The following is a 15,056-nucleotide window of genomic DNA, read 5'->3' on the forward strand; positions in this document are numbered from 1 at the left end:
CTTCTCGCAGGCTCTGCCCCTGCGCCCTCCCCGGCTGGAAAGCGGCAAGCGGTAAAGGCGCCTGCCCGCGGCTTCTCGGCCAGAGGGACCGGCGGAGCTGCTCTTCTAGCTGCTGCTGCTGCTGCTGCTGCAGGAGGAGAAGACAGAGAGCAAGCGAGCAAGACCCGCTGCTGCCATGGGGCGAGTGCAAGGGGGGATGCGCTGCGTCAAGTTCCTGCTCTTCCTTTTCAACTTCATCTTCTGGGTCAGTGCGGGGCCGGGGGAGCGGAAGGCGATCCTTTAAGAGTTGGGGGCTGAGGGATCAGGATGTGCTGTGCGCGTGTGTGAGTGCTCAAAAGCAGGGACTGTGATGTTGGAGGCGACGATCTCTTGCCCGGCTCGTCCTCCGCGCAGGGGCAGCTGCTGATCGGGCTTACCTGCTCGGCGCTGTCCGCTGCGCCGGTACCGCGCGCCGTCCCGTCCCGCGAATTCCCGCTCCTCCCTGCCGCCGAGCCTCCTTTCCCGCGCGGTAGTCCCACGGCGCGACGCCTTTGGGTTGCTGGTCCGAAATAAGAAAAACAAAGGGGAGCGATGTAGGAACCTCGGGGCATCCGTCGGCCGCTTCGCTGGGTCGCCCCGAAGCATCTCGAGGCTCAGCACGGAATAGATGAATGGACGCGTGTCCACCGGGAAAGGCAGGCGCGTTTTCGTGTTGGAGCCCCACTTCTGTGGTCTCTCTCTGCGGTAGCTGTTGCACATGCAAGCTATAGGGCTATCAGGAAATGAGCGTGCGTGTATGATGTGCACTGGCCTTCCTCAGAAGCTAGCACACCCGGGATCACATACAGTGTTACGTGTGATGCCAAAAGTCACCTTCTCTGTTTCGGCGTCCTCCCAACGTCTTAGATGACATCTCCCACCCTCCTCAGCCAGGACAGGGAAAGGTTGCCTATGATGCTGGGCACAGGTGTGGTTACCCGTTCAGAAGAGGCGACTGCCAAGAATCTGGGTGCATTAAAACAGTAGTTTCATCCTCGCAGTCCCTAGGAGGTATGTATCAGTCTGCCAAGACCTCCCCCCCCGCCGCCCCATAACCGTTTGTTTCCAAAATATTGGAGTAGGTGATTCCTCTTTCTCTTATCTGAAGTTAGTCAAAAACCCCATTACAAGTCTTAAACAGCAGTGTTGTATCTTAAAACACTGCAAGGAAACCAAACTGCAATATATCAGCTTACTGGTTCTTTGTGTGATCTGCTTTTCCCTTAAATAATGCTAACCCAGGCTGGTAACCTTATCCTAAAGCAGTGCTGGATGGGGATGATGGGACTTACAGTTTAAAACTTCAGGGATGGGCAGGTATGGTAGGGTGTCCTAGTACACAATGCTTTATTGTAAATTTGGGCAGGAAATATTATATTTTGCCTTTTACTACTATACTTTCTTGTCCAGGATATCTCTGTTAAACAAGGATATGTGTGAGGGGTCACAACAACACAAAGTCCTGCCTCTTGTTGATGTGCATCACATGCAATGTAATAAAAAGGGGGTGGGGCTTTGATCATGTGGCTGCCATCTTGACTTTTTTGACCCACCCACCCATATTAGCTAAGATTTCAGCATTTTGTAAACTGAAATTTCAGATTAATTTTGTAGAGTGGTTTTCTATTCTTTTTTTAAAGTGAAAAGGGTTTCTGATGTGAAGGAGGGGAATATGCATGCAAGGCTCTTTCCTTGACTGGCATCAGCTGGTAGTCTTTATTCAGCCCCTAGATAACATATTTAATTTATAATCTGCAATCAAGTTCTGTTATCAATGATTTCCTTCTGGGGATAGCAGGTCTTTTTCAAGAATCATGTGTTCTGTGGACTAATATTCTGCCTCCAGCATTGCGATCATATTTCTTACAAGTAGCTGTTAATTTCAGCAACTGTATTCACAGAGTAGAGGAATAATCATGAAGGCTGTGTTCATTTTAAGCTATATAATTAACATAAGTTTGCTTTTTATCTTGCTAAGTGTTGGAATTAAGCTTCTGAAATTTTCTAATGAGTGTGAAAGAATCTAGTGCTTTGATGTATCTCAAGCAGACTGTTTCCATAAATAAAGAGATGTCCTTCCTCTTTTTCTCCCCAATTCTGAAGAAATGAACATCACTTTAATTGCTAGTACTCTATAACTTGTGTATCTGTTGATCTTATCTCATGCTAGCATCAACCATCACTAGAAAAAAAAATCTCTTCACTTAAACCATAGAGACAACAAAGGAAATAAACCACAATGGGACGCATTTGTTAATCCTTGACACTCTTTCCTATCAACATGTTCTCAGAGCTATGTCGCTTTCTGTGCTTAAACAGTGCAGCTAATCACTAATTTAAAGAGAAGCAAAAACTATTCATAAGGCACTAGTGAATTCATAAATATGGGCACACATTTGTGGTTACATAAACATGGATCTCATAAATATGCACTTGCCCAGTGTGACTCTTCTATTATATGCTTAAGATTTGGGGGCACTGAGTTTGGTTCTTTGCATCATGTCAGCGATCAACACAGTAAATAGGAAAATTACAGGCTGACAGAATATGGTTACGCGTGTCTACTCAAATGTAAACCCCGCTGAATTCAAAGGGACACTTTCATTTACATAGGACTGCAGCCTTAATATCATGTATTTGCAAAGCTGGGTATCTGTGGTTAAAAACAAATGTCCATATCCAGAAAAATCTGAATTTTGTCACAGGTAAACTAATATGAGACTATATTACTTTTCTTACCCTTCAAAAAGTAGGTAATTAGATATCGTTCAACAAAGAAAGACACCCTAAATGTGCATGCAGACTTTCTTTCTAATATCTCAAAGGAAATACTGCATGAGCATATTCAGGGTGTACCAAAAATCCAGCCCCATAAACAATTTATTATATAATTTACATTAAATGTTCAAATTGGCTGCCATTTTCTTCTAAATGCTTCCTTACTCATTTGATGCATGGCCTTTGAACATTCCTAAAAATAGTAACATTTTCTCTGAAAAAAAATTAATAAAACACACTATGATTAGCCTATGGGGCCTGGCTTTTGGTAAGCCCTCTATATTGTATTTTCTTTCCCCTCTTGAAAATGGGCTTGCAATGGAGAGGTTAGCTGACAACTGCAGTTGCATCTACATCTTAAGCAGGTGTTATCCAAAGTTCATTTTGATAGATACGCGCGTGCGCGCACACACACACACACACACACACACACACACATACACATATTTCCAGGCATTCCAAATGTAGAAAGCTGAACAAAGACTTAAATTTGCTTAGCTAGTTGTGCAAATTAAAGTAATTCAGAGTTTATTCTGCTGCAGAGGGAAAAATGTACCAAATCCCTGCACCTCACCAGTGGAAATCCTGCATGGCATTCCTGGCTTGCAGTTCTTCACCAAATCTTTTCCATATAGTTTTAAACTTACAGTCTTACCCAAAAGGCCTAGAAAGCTGATGTTTTGAAACAGGAATGTGGAGTCTCCCAATGCTCTGCATGCTGTTGCCATGTACAAAATTACATTCTTTGGTCACTGCAGGATTTCTAATAGTCTGTACCATTTCTTCCTTCCTCTTAGTAAGAATTCTTTCCTGCTTGATGCACAGACAGTGCTCTCCTTTGACCCGTCAGAAGCGTGGCAGTAGCTCTTCCATTCATCCTCTCTCCTGTTCACTAACTGCTGCATTTATCTGATGAAGTGGAATGTCAATCACAAACCCTTTACACCATCATCATCAGTTTGTTTATCGTTAAGGTGCACAAGAGACTACATTGTTTCTGCTTTCAGATACAGACACAGCTATCTCTCTGAAAATCCAGAGCTGTCCTTTTTAAGATCTTTGAAATAAATGTCTGCAGAAAGGAAATATGGGAGTAAAGCAAAGAGTTTGGTCATTTCTTCCATTCTTTGCAAAGCCTTGCTGAATGCAAGAAGACTCTTAAGTTCAAGCTGTGAGTGGTAGGTGGGATGTGACACCCCATTAAACAAGCACATGGAAAATGACTGCTCAGCTTGATCTTATTACATCTCAGTGATGTGGATAGGAAGAAAACATGCCATTGAATCGTGGTTGACATTGTATTACAGTAAGACTGTTGTAATAGCATGGAGAAGAACATTGTACTATGGAAACAACTAGAAAGTTATTTTATAGCCAATCTGATGGCAAGGCTCAGCTCCTAGTTTGAAAATAGCAGGGTTTTTTTTTTTTTTGCTTTGTGTTTTCTTGAAAGCCATGGTCAAGTAGAGGCATTAATACTTTAGATCAGCTTATTGCCAGTTGAGCTTTTAAACCATCTGAATTAATGCAAGAGGAATTTTGATTGCTTAAAGTTGCAAAATGGGTAGGACATGTTTTGGATCATTCTAAGTTTACAATATTTTTTCAAATAAACAATGAAAATTCTGCTAACATGGGTATTAGGTATTTGCAAGAACTTCAGAATAAAAAGTTGGAATATCTCAAATTAACTTACCAGTGGCTAAGGATCATTAAATGTTATGTTATTAAAAAGAGATCAACAAAAAGTAAGTCTTCAGTGTTGGAAAAACCTTGAATCAACAATGTGTTTTCATTTTCCTTTTATGAACTGGCTCTGAAATCAATATTTCATATGGTCAAGGTTTAATTATGTGTTTAAAGTTGGGATGAATGATTTGCTCTATAACCCCTTTTTGTCATTTATTTTTTCAGTCTGCTTTTCATTTTTGTTTTCCTTTTATTCTCAAAACCAAATCAAAACAATTCATGTAGCATACTAATACAGTAAGGAAAGAGCTGCAGTAGAATTCTTCTATAGAGGGCTTGTTTTCTAGCAGCAAGGAATTTTAAAAATGGAGAAATGCTAAAATAATATGCAACCTGATTTGGCTGCACATGTAGAAACAGATCAGAGGTATGCACCAAAAGGGGTAATGTACCTATTTCTGTTCAAAAGTCTGTCATTCATTATTTCCCAGCCTGGACAACTTTCAAAGGTGTGGACTCAATTCTCCAGCCAGTATGATTATTATTGCAAATTCTGGGAGTTTATGATTGATTGATTGATTGATTGATTGATTGATTGATTGCCATCTTGCTTGGGGCGGAGAAGGGAGTAGCTCCACTTGGGGATGGTTGGCACCCTAGAGCGCTCCTCGCATACATGGTCTATGTTAGATCTTCCCACTTGGACTTCATTTTTACTGCTATTTTTATAGTTATTTATTAATGCTGTTTATATTTTTATTGTTTTTATATTTATTGTTTTAAATTGACTTTTGTTGTAAGACGCCCAGAGTCCCTTTGGTGGGAGGAGATGGGCAGTGACAAATCGGATGGATGGATGGATGGATGGATGGATGGATGGATAGATAGATAGATAGATAGGCCACCCAACACCCAATGACTCTGGGCAGTTTATAAATTGTTAAAACATTTTAGAACACACGCACATACACATACAACAAAAAGGAACAAAGATGGCAGATATAACAAACCCAGATGGGAACAAAGAAAAAGAAGAAAAGGGGGCTTCAATCATGCTCGCCAAAGGCCTGGGCAAAGAGCCACGTCTTCAGGGCCCTTTGAAACCCACTGCCATGGGGGCTGTTTGAATCTCGGGGGGGAGCCTCATTTCAGAGGGCACGACTGCTACAGAAAAGGCATTCTTCCTGGTCCCGAGAGATGGCATTGTTTAAATGGAACCTGGAGCGTGCCAACCATGCCAGAGTGGATCGGCCAGGCAGATACTAGGGAGACAGGTGGTCCCTGAGGTAACCAGGCCCTATGCCACGTAGGGCTTTAAAGGCAGTGACCTACACCTTGAATTGTACCCAGAATCTAACTGGCAACCAGTGCAGCTTGTGAAGTTCACTGCCCACACTGCTGCATTCTGGACCAGTTGAAGCATCTGGGTAGTCTTCAGGGGCAGCCCCATGTAGAGAATGCATTGCAGTAGGCAAGCATGAGATACCCAGGGCATGAGTGACTGACTGATGTCTTTACATCCAGAAGTTCCCCATATGAAGAAAAAATTATCTGTAATGTGTCCATACCTTCAAAGGAGCAACTTTTGGACTGTCCAAAACATGAGTTGATAAGCTCTGCACTCTTGTTGTCACCTTCTCATAGCAGTGGGCCCAACCCTTACCCTTCTTTCCTTTTTCCACGGGCATAGCCAAGAAAGCCTTCTTTATTGTGTTTAGTTTCCAAAATGTGATCCTTTAGTGCTTTAGTCTTCCTGATTTTATTTCTGCACATCTTCTTTGTGATTTCACCTATCTTCATTTCCTTTGCATATTCCTTTAAATTCTTAGTTTAATTTAAAACTCCCTATGCATTCACAATGTTTCCTAATCTGCTCCTCTTTTTCTTTTCTCATTGTATAAGTAGTAACCTATTTAAAGACATTCCCTAACCTCCTGTGCTCCTTTTGATCTGAGGATTTCAGTCAGTGGGATCCAGCCTAGTACTTCTCTGAACTTTAAATTAGCTGTGCCTGTATGGTTATGCTCCAATTTTTTTTTCTGTAATATTTTCAACTAAAGATAGAATGTTGACTTCCTCTCCATGTTCCCACTACTTTTTCCCATTCCACCAGTTCTTCCCTATTTATTAGGATCAGATCTAGGAGAACTGATCTCCTTATCGATTCTTCAACCTTCTGGAAAATGGAACTGTTAGCATGACTACTGAGTAGTTTTGGGGATATCCAAGTTTTGATATCCAATTGTATATTGTCAGTCCAGGCCATGATACAATGAAAGGCTTGAACCTGGAAGCTAAATGACTAAATGAGACTAAATGGGAAGAAACAAGTACTGTCTAATTCCTGAGAAGATGGAGATGCTGTATTGTCTGTAAACATCAGGTTTATTTTGCAACATCAGCCTCGGTGGATATTCTTGATAAGTTCATGTTCCTCCAAAAAGAATTGCTCCATGGTTTGGGGGTCCTTCTGGACTCACAACTTTTTGAGAAGTAGGTGGAGACCTTGGTCAATGGGCTTTTGTCCAGCTTCAGCTGGTGCACCAATTACAGTCCTATCTGGACCAGAATGCCTTAGCACCAGAGTATCAGCCCTATAAGGTAGACCAGACTAAGAAACCAATGCCATATAGATCTAAATCTACTTTTATTGGAACAGATATACAGGTACTAACAGAATCTTGCAAGTCTGACTGTGCTTCCCCCTCCCTCATTTTATCTTTGTGTGAACTAGGGAGGGGCCTGTCTGAGATGTTTACTCAAATTAGTTTCTTGGAATGGACTCAAGCAGTGCTTGTCTGATTGTTGCCTTGGTAGCAGCTCTTCCTCCTGTCCTTCAAGACCATTCCCTATGACCCTATGTAAACTTCTGGAAAACCTCCCACACAACAGCCAGATCCTTTAGAACAGTTTTGCTTCTTGTAAAAAGGAAACAAAAGACTGAGCCTTAGAACAGGATTCCCTTTTTTTATAGTAAATTTTACTAGGTTTCAAGAGAAGAATAAAAACTGTAAAAAAAACAAAAAACTACAAAGAAAGAAAAAAACTAAAACGCAGAAACACGAGAGAATTTTTTTTCAAATTTACAAAACGATGTGGCTTCCGATTTTTAACAGCAGGGATATACAAAAATTTCCATAATCAATCTCTTACTCTATATTAAACCAATACACCACATTATTTCTATAACTCATTCCACTTTAACACATAATAAAAATCACTAAGTACAGTTACTACTCCCCCTTATATTACAATAAAGAAAAAAAAAGTTCATATAAACCTAAACATCTTTCTCCCCTCCAAAAGATAAAACATATTTAATTATTCCCTTCCTACCACTATTCTATACATTTCTGTCTACTATAATAAGAATCAAATTAAAAAGCACATAAGTTGTCTGCTGTTATATTTAATAGTACAATTTTAATAAGCCCAATCTTAATAAACCCAAAAAACAAAGCCAATTCAAAACAGTAATTCCATATCTTTAAAAGGGAGCAACATCAATCAAATCCTTAAAGCAAACCAGATAAACATTTAACCCTAATACAGCAGTTTGAATAATTTTCATCTTAATAAACCCAAAAAACAAAGCCAATTCAAAACAGTAAATCCAAATCTTTAAAGGCAAATAGCATCAATCAAATCCTTAAAGCAAGCCAGTTGAACATTCTTCAATCCTTCACCCACTTCAAAATTAACCAAAGCAGTTACATATCCCCATGATGGACACAGAGCTTTCCTCTTGAAAGAATCAAACAGCCCAACTGCCCCCCTCAAAGATTCCAGGTTCTTTTCACGGCATTCCACCAGGAGATTGATTTTACTTATGGCTTGCAGATCACTCTTTCCCTTAGATTTCTCCAACTCCATTATCCAATCTTCATCCAGCATCTTGATAAAAATCCCAATCTCAGTCTTAAAAAATAATCTTTCTATCACTCTTAAATTCCTCAATGTCATCCACCACATCCCCAATCTGATGGCACATTTTAGATCTCATATTTGCTGCAATGTCATGGATATCTTGCATAAAAGCTTGATAGAAGTCAGAAGAAATCTGTTGAAAATCCTGGTGAAAGTCAGAAAGAACCTGTTTGAAGTCCTCCATGTCTCATGCAGTAGATTATGGCACCCCCTAGGAGCTTAGCCAGTGAAAGTTGAAGATACGAAAGGGTTCCAAAGTGTATTTACATAAAGTGAGAGTGAGTTAGACAGTTCTCAAGGGAAAGTGAAAACAGAAAGCTGAAGGTTCAAATCAGCCGAATCAATGTGCAGAAAAATGCTAATATCTTCACATTTAATACAAAAATAATAACAGGAAGACAATTGTTTACTCTCAATCTTTGGAATTTCCTTTGGAAGGAAAATGAAATCCAAAACTTAAAAGAATGTTTTTTAAAGTAATCCCCAAAATAATGTTAAGCACCAAGAGAAGCAGCTTCTCCTCACTATAGAAAGCCTCTCTTGAGGTACTTATACTTAAAAAAAAAACCAAATCTGTGATTTAGAAATGGGGTAGCCAGTCTTAGTGTCTGTTTAAGGCTACAGCATGACTTGGAAAGTAATGAAGTCCCGCCTCCCAGCTGGCTCTTACCAGTCGAACTCAGAACGCTGTTTGCAATCTTCTGGCTGCAAGCAGCCATCTGGAGGACAGATGGGATGATTCCAGGTATTCTCCTTGAGCTGGGGAATGTTTCTGGGTTTAAGGAAAACCTGCCTGAGCCCAAAAAAATGTTACCATGTTGTCAGCTCCACCCGCTGAACCAGCGGGCACAGCCGTTCAGTCCGCCATTCCCACCGGAAGCCAGAACAGGATTCCTAAGAAAAGTCTCAGCAAGAATTGTTATAAAACAGCATTATGAAACAGCAGAGTAATGCAAATCACACACTAGGATTAAGAATATTTTTTATTCTATTTTATTTTATTTATTCAATTTCTATAGTCCCACCTCTGCCTTTTAAACATCAGTTAAAGTTGTTTTAGTTCCAAGGAAGATTTCCAGGGATCATCTGGAGACCCTAAATCTTAGAGCTCTTCCACCAAGACTTACTGCTCATGGGAAAAGAACTGGCTGGGTGGGTGGTAAACAAGAATTTGACTCTAAAAAGAAGCCTCACAAATGCTTCTACTGTATACTTCAAAACACATGCTGAGAAGATCATGACCAGTCTGCATGAGCCTCTCTGCAAAATACTGTAAATCAAATCATTTATTAGGCTTATTAATGAGTTATTTGTGAAAGAGATAAGAGGCTCTCCCCATGCTTCAGGATCTTCATGCCTGTCATGGAAGATTATTAGCTTTGATCTCAGGCAGCATTCTTCAAATTCTATTTGCTGGAAAGTGACTGTGGAAAAGGGCTGTTACATCTAAAAGCAGGTAGATAGCCAGTGTGACCCAGACAGCTGGACTGTATGGACACCGTGACCTAATTCAACAGGGCTCTTCTTAAGTTCTTGACAGCAGTCTGCTTTACATATTTTGTGGCAAAGGAACTTGTAATTAAATCACTTTAAGAACAGCATCACTGCCTTCAAATAATGACTTTAATTCACTTAAGTGCACCAAGAACTACAAGGCTTTCAGAAGTGGGCCAGAAATAGGCACTCAGCTGAAGTTGCATCTGTTTGATGTACAGTATGTGATATTCAGAAGCCTGGGAGGTAAGAAGGTTCAGACAAGTACAGTTTGGTTTGTTTTTAAGAAAAAAATTGTAAGGGCAGATTCATACTTTCTGATAGAAACATTTAAGATTTTGGGAAATGAATGAATGAATGAATGTTATTGGAGCTATTGTTTCAATGTCCAAAGATTTCCAATACACCACCAAGAGAAGATACTTTCTATTGTTTTCTTATACCTGAAGACCTGATAAGAAGGAAAAGATATCCAAATGCTTTCCTAGCCCATGGTCAGGGCTTATGTGTGTTAAACTACTTTTAGCATCAGAGTTGTATGCATGGGCAAAGAGTGAAAATTGGGTTTATACAGGATTGGGTAAAAAGGGACGTGGTGGCACTGCAGGTTAAGCCGCTGAGCTGCTGAGCTTGCCGATCGGAAGGCCAGTGGTTCAAAGCCGCGTGACGGGGTGAGCTCCCATTGCTAGTCCCAGCTCCTGCCAACCTAGCAGTTCAAAAACATGCAAATGTGAGTGGATTAATAGGTACCGCTTCAGCAGGCAGGTAATGGCATTCCGTTTAGTCATGCCGGCCACATGACCACGGAAGTGTCTACGGACAAACGCCGGCTCTTTGGCTTTGAAACGGAGATGACCACTGCCCCCTAGAGTCAGACACGACTGGACTTAATGTCAAGGGAAACCTTTACCTTTACCTTTATAGGATTGGGTAGAGTAGCAAAACCACAAAAAACAGCAGCTGTTTCTTGGCAGTTTCTTATTTATTTTATATGAATTCATAATTAATCTTAGAATATGTTATCTTGATGTCAGTACTGTGTATGATACAGCATTTTAATATCTGCCATTTTACTTAAAACTCTGATGGACCTAGAGGATCACATGCATGCATATCATTTATCATTATAATCACATAACAGTATAGATGTAAGATAGATAATAAATGTTTTTGTCTTTATGCACTTTTTCTCCATGCTACATGCACCCTGATAGTTGTTTGGGGGTGGGTGTCATGATCACCGTTGTGATGCTTGTGACATCGCAACGGCTCGCATGACAATGCAGGGAAATTGGTACCGGGAGGATTAAGGGAAAAGGCAACTAGCTAACAAAAGAGAGCAACAGGTGCTGGCAACAAAGTATCGACTCTAGCCAGAGGCACAGAAGAGAGAGATACAATGCTGCAAAGAAGGTAATTGACAAGACCAGACCACGAGGCACGCCCGAGCTGTCAAAGAGATTACGAACCTGATCGCCCGGCAATGAACCATCACCGGCCAGGGAAGCAATCGAGGAAACGCCCGGAGCACAGGAGGGGCTCCACGACCCCTCACCTACCGGCAACGGAACCGACGGGGCTCGGGGCGCACCCGAAGTAAGAAGGGGTGGAGCGCTGACCGGCGCGGGCTATTTAAATCCCGTTCCGGCGCGCTCCACTCACTCTCAGCTTTTCTCTAAGGGCATGCATTCTATGCTCAAATAAAACCAGAACCTAAGCCTACACTAGCATCTGTGTTTTTACTGGGTAGCAGGCAGAGCCTGACAGTGGGGCATTGTACGTAAGCACTACAGGCCATCCATGAGACAATGGCAAATCCTTTTTTTAAAACAGGAAGTATTGAACTTGGGTCCTTTTACATATAAACATAACCATTGACCCACATTTTCTCCTTATTTTGGTGTGTGGGGGGGTGTAACACAACTTATTAAACCAGGGTTAACAAAGCACAGTTGCTGTGCTAACATCACGTGCTGTGTCCAGACAAAAAGATTATATGATGTCTTCATGCGATGGCTTGGTTCACCCGGTATGCTAAGAAAAGTGAGCAGCATTTGAGGATTGGGGCCATAACTCTGCCTCCTGACCCTCTGCAAGACTGCAGGAGGGCATTTGGCAATAGGATGTCATTGGATGGAGGAGGACCAATATTTTTCAGCTTCTTTGGGGGTTAAGGCTTCTTAATTCTGAAGGTTAAAATGTGCCACCAAAATTCCTGTTTATAAATCATGGATTGCCCACCCCTCTGCTAAGACAGAAGCTGAGTTCCTACAGCACACTATACCACAAACTATGGAATCCCATTTTAGGTTAATTCAGCATATTGTGGAAACCAGCTAGTGAATCTCAAAGATGGAGAAAGTATTCTGTGGCTTGCTCTGAAAATGAGTCCTGCGACTTCCTTCTCTATTCCATTTCATTCTCCTTTTTCCCCTAGTTTGCACTGATCATTCAGGTAAACAGCGGGAGTGGGGAGGGGGAGCTGAAGTACAATTGGGTTTAAAGAAATTGATTTTTAAGTAGCCTCTATGTGCATGATGGTTGTTGTCTCCCTGAGGTTTTGATAGTATAAAATACTCTGTGAATGAATTGGGATGATTAGGTTCTGCAATACACCTTCCAGTGCCAGACTCCTGATTTTTTTTGCCAGCACTGAGTATGTAAATAATGGTGCTTTCTCTTGCTCCAAGCATAATAAGATCTGTTCTACCTCTCCTTCCTTACTTCTCCAAAGCAAGAGCTAAATTCCCCTATCTTTGCTCTGCAGATTGATGCAGTGGTTAAGCAGATTAGTCATGTGGGGGTGGGGGCAGAAGAAACAGGGCCATTTAGCTCTGTCTTAGAATGCTATACGTAACCTGACCTGAGATCTCCACCTTTCAACCCATTTTATGTAAAGTTTGGGATGTCCGAATGGAACTGTTCCCCCAGGCAAGAGAGTTCCCACTCAGGGCTGGTAATTACACCACCACCACCTGTTCTTGAGTAGGGAGATGCCACCCCACTTTCTCTGGCCTCAGGATGGGGCCGAACAGGAGACTTCCCCCCACCCCACCCTCCCTAGGAGTAAACAAATGGTTCAATTTTGCCTTGGTACTGGTGTAAATTGACCTATGCAGTTTTGAACTGGCCTAGCAGAACTCCAACACTGAAGTAACAATGAATAAAGGATTTTTATGTTTAATAAATACAACAGAATAAACCCTAGGGGAACTGAATGCTAAACCAAGATATATGAAATCTAGAAATCTAAACAACAACAGCAAAACAGACCAAAAATTGAATCTACACAACTAAACAAAGCAGCACTGAAAGTAAAGAAATCATCCCTAATGCTTCTGCCTATTTTTTCCTTGCCAACTTTACCGTAATGATGCCAGTTTTGAGTAGAGGATCTCAAACTTGGGCCCACTCAGGAAATCTCCATCTTCAGTCCTCGCAGTTCTCAGGACTTAAATCCAGCAACAGATTGGGGAAAAAGAAACTGCTAGTGCCTTTTCTAGTGTGAATCCCATCTCTGCTGCTCATTGAAAGAAGGAATGGATTCCTAGTGTTATAAAATAGCTAGATTTAGCAAGACCCTAAATCCACCATGCCAGCTATGGGTTTTGGATTTTTTCTATTCACCAATGTGCATACATGTAGTCCTCACTGAATGACCATTCCTTCAGCAACCATTCAAAGTTACAACAGCACTGAACAAATGGTACTTACACCTGGTCCTCGAAGTTATGGCCGTTGCAGTGCCCCTGCAGTCATGTGATTAAAATTCAGGCACTTGGCAGCCTGCCTGCATATACAACCAGAGGGTGCACTTCAACTCGCCCCCAACTATGTCCCATCCATCTTTGCCCTTTAGGCCGCCCCTGCCGCCCTGCTGCCTCAGGAAGGTTGCACGCAGCTTCAGGAAAAAGGCATCACAAGGAGGAAGATATTGAAGGTCAGCTGGGGGCAGCAGGGGCAGTGGAGTGCAGGGAGGCAGGGGCAGCAGAGTGCAGGGTGGCCAAAAGGGCAGAGATGGGGGGAGATAGGCAGGTGCAGGGAGTTGAAGTGGAGGTGAGTGTGGCAGGGCAGGAGCAGCATGAGATCCTTGCCTAATGACAGTGTGGTCCTGGCCTAATGATCGCAACCGGGATTACTGAAACTGTCATTGTTAAGCAGTGTGGTCACATGATGTTTCGCCTAATGACCACATCACTTAGAGATGGAAATTCCAGTCCCAGTTAGGGTAGTTAAGTGAGGACTACCTGTACAATTGTTTTAATAACCATGATGCAGTGTTAGACAATCATTCGCTCTTGGATTCAGCTGCCCTTCAATACAAGTGTGTTAGGCATGACAATACTGGCCCAAATTACCAGGACTATACTAAAGGGTTTGGAATGTTTTGCATATTCTCAAAGTATATGATTGTGTAAATTTATTGTTCCTATCTTTACTGTTAGAAAGATATGCATTAGATTATATTTTGTTTGTATACTAGGATGCCCGTATCCTATTGGCTTATGAGCTAATAAAGTACATTCTTCTGCAGTGCCTTTTCTCTCTCAACTGAGGCAGATCTTAAGTGTGGTTTTTAACTAGACATTATTTCTTTTTAATGTACTCTCTATACTGTTGTGCTGTATTTGGATTCAAAAGCAAAAAAAAATTACCCTTGAGTGTGTGGGAGTCCACAGATAGCACCAATGTGTAAGCCCTTATGTTGACCATTTCCTTTCCCAGGATAACACTGCAGCAGCCACATGATTCCAGGAAAAAATGCATCTTAATTAAAGAGTTAGATGCATCTTATTTAAGGAGTTGCAAACAGGTTCTACATTTATATCCCCACATGCTCCAAAAAAATCTTTTTGCCTCCAGATCCAAAGTGCTGCTTTTTAGTGTGTATGACCTGGCATGCCCCCTTTGTCTCTGCCTGGCACCCAAGGGTTGGTTTTTCAAATATTTGTTTTTATAAGCCTGAGGTTGCACTAAAAGATCAGAATTGTGCAAGCCACGGTATTCCCTGTGACACTCTATGGAAGTGAAAGTTTGTCATTGATGAGGCAAGATAGGAAGAATATTGATGCTTCTGAACTTTGGTGTTGGAAAAGACTCCTGAGAATACCATGGACACCAAGAAAACAAACCAATGTATCATCGAACAA

General features: G+C 41.6%; 1 protein-coding gene across 1 annotated transcript in view; it reads left to right on the forward strand.

The window, feature by feature from the left end:
- The first annotated feature begins 104 nt into the window (after positions 1–104).
- The window catches only part of TSPAN2 (tetraspanin 2), a 65,765-nt gene continuing 50,813 nt past the window's right edge, over positions 105–15,056 (forward strand). The window contains exon 1 of the mRNA XM_063297375.1: positions 105–244. Coding sequence (XP_063153445.1) covers positions 176–244 — 69 coding nt within the window. The 5' untranslated portion in view covers positions 105–175. The remainder of the gene's footprint in view (positions 245–15,056) is intronic.

The sequence above is a fragment of the Candoia aspera genome, chromosome 3, assembly GCF_035149785.1.
Source record: "Candoia aspera isolate rCanAsp1 chromosome 3, rCanAsp1.hap2, whole genome shotgun sequence".
NCBI lineage: Eukaryota > Metazoa > Chordata > Lepidosauria > Squamata > Boidae > Candoia > Candoia aspera.